This window comes from Varanus komodoensis, unplaced genomic scaffold (assembly GCF_004798865.1).
Source record: "Varanus komodoensis strain SLA01 unplaced genomic scaffold, ASM479886v1 scaffold10, whole genome shotgun sequence".
NCBI lineage: Eukaryota > Metazoa > Chordata > Lepidosauria > Squamata > Varanidae > Varanus > Varanus komodoensis.
The window spans coordinates 13742878-13745147 of NW_025335269.1; the positions used below are offsets into that span (position 1 = coordinate 13742878).

At 36.8% G+C, this 2270-nt stretch overlaps 1 protein-coding gene across 2 annotated transcripts in view; it reads right to left on the reverse strand.

Moving 5' to 3' along the window:
- POU6F2 (POU class 6 homeobox 2) overlaps positions 1-2270 on the reverse strand; it is a 322643-nt gene that overhangs the window by 253611 nt on the left and 66762 nt on the right. Inside the window, exon 2 of one of the 2 annotated variants that reach the window (XM_044419127.1) lies at positions 1924-2095. In XM_044419127.1, coding sequence (XP_044275062.1) covers positions 1924-2095 — 172 coding nt within the window. Of the gene's footprint in view, positions 1-1923; positions 2096-2270 lie in introns of those variants that run through there. The other variant, XM_044419128.1, reaches the window with a different exon arrangement.

Genomic DNA, 2270 nt, shown 5'->3' on the forward strand with positions numbered 1-2270 from the left:
TGGACTCACTTTACTTACATATTTTTAATCATGAATTGGCCTGCTGCAATTGAATAGTAAGAAACTTATGTGTATTCTAGAAATGGAAGTTTTGTACTTTGATAAGTAACTGTTGCATGATCATTACGGAGGCGGTATCTATTATTATAAAACTTTTCCGAAACATGTACCATAAGCAGCAGGCAGTCTAGAATACAGATAATTTCATTAAAAGTTTGATCTATAAATGTATTTTGAAGTGAATTGTATTGACTAATGAAAAGTAGCCAGATTTTTAAATTAATCTTATCTTCAAAATACATGAATATTTTAAAATATCATTTAAATATTTATATGTTACTTTGAAGTATCAGTGTTTTTAATTTTAAATCACAATTCATTATCTGCATGACATGGATTAAAATTAGATGCCAACTAATATCATGTGAAAGGAAAATATTTTTATTCTTTTAATAGAAACAAATATCACTAACACAATAAATTTAAATGGAAATGCCTACCTACTGTGGCATTATAAATTAAACTATAATGATTCTGTTGTCCATGTTATATAATTACATTATTTTGTGCATCTACCTGTCTCTCTAAAAATGATAGGGCATCTCTTTTGATCAATATTGCATGGACCTCTTGCAAAAATCATTTTGCAGATTCATACTGTAGCAAATCCATCTGAGCATATCTTCAGTTTCCTACAGATTTTTTTTAAAACAATCACAACAACAACATAATTTTGCATGGTTTTAAAAGGTATATTCCTCTACCAAATAAGATGTTGCTGTAAAATACAAAATATATGTTTCCTACATATGCTCCCTGATGTTATTCTTGAAATACACTATGCAGAAATAATTAAAAGAGACTATTTCAGGAGCAATTGCTGTAGAATCCAAATGTGACATTGCACTCTGTAGTACAGCTATAGCACAGACATATATCAACATCTATCACTCAAGCACACCCCCGAACACTCTCTGCTCCCTTTTCTGATTAGAGATTACAGTTGCTTGAGTTGTCTTACAGGGTGTCACCGGTTTGAATGACAGATGTCTGGGCTGAAGTGCCACACTTCTTATTTCCAGCCTGGATATGAAACCAATATTCCTGAAAGGCTATATTTTTAGATGTTATTAATCCAGCTGTTTAAAATACATAATGTATATCCTTTTGCACTTTGGAAGTGGAAGATACTTGCTTTCTAATCGAAATTGTAATAGACATTTCTAAGCATCATGATTTGATTTGATTTCATTTCTTCATTTAAATAACATACCAAATAGTGCTTAAGTTTATACTGAATATCACAAAAAGCTTTTCTAGATGGAGTAACAATGTCTAATAAAAGATGAAAGAGACACAATTCCTTTTTAAAGAGCTACAAACAAAACAAAAGGGAGGAAAATGCTTCAAAATGCTTAAGAAAAGTTTAGGAATTGTTCAGAGAGATCATTTTCACAGGGTTTGCAAGGAAAATTTGAGTGTTTAACTATTCACCTGCAAATTTTAATTTACACACCTAATTCTTAATGAAAGCGATCCCACCAAAACAGGAGACTACTCTTCTGGACAACATAGTCATACTAACGGCCAAAAGAAAAAAGGTAGCCACCTTTTGCTACCTGCAGCAAGAGCAGCCCTGTTGCTGTCCCATTGATGTTTATGGGACCACTGTAGAACTACTTCGGGGTATGCGACTTGCAAATTGCAGCTGAAGTCAACGATGCAAGGCAATTTCTCAGAGCAAACTTTTGTCAGTCAGCAAGCGCACTCTTCCAAGCTAGGCAAGGAGAGCTCGTGAGCACTCCCCACAACATAAGTTGGTACCACCAAACGTCGCCTTGCCTCCTTTCCCTCTCCTCGCATTTTGTGGCACCAGTGCAAAGCCGACAACGCTCCAGACACGAAATACCTCGACAGACTTACCGAAGAGCTTGCTGGGAGTGTCCTCGTTGTCATTTGATTCCACAGGCGCAAGCAGGGGCTCATTCAGCTCGTTGTCTGAAGCAGCTGCCTTGTCCTCACCTCTCAACTCTGCATTCATTTCACTCTGCAGTGACAGCAAGGGCTTACTGACTTGTCCAGCTATCATTGGATCCTAGGATGGGGGGAAAAAAGAGTGAGGGGGGAAAAGTGGCAGCTTTGGTGCGCGTATTCTATCTCCCACTCCTTCTCTCTCTCTCTCTTCTCTCTCCCCCTTTCTCTCTCTTACACACACACATACATTCTCTCTCTCTCTCTCTCTCTCTCTCTCTCTCTCTCTCTCTCTCTCT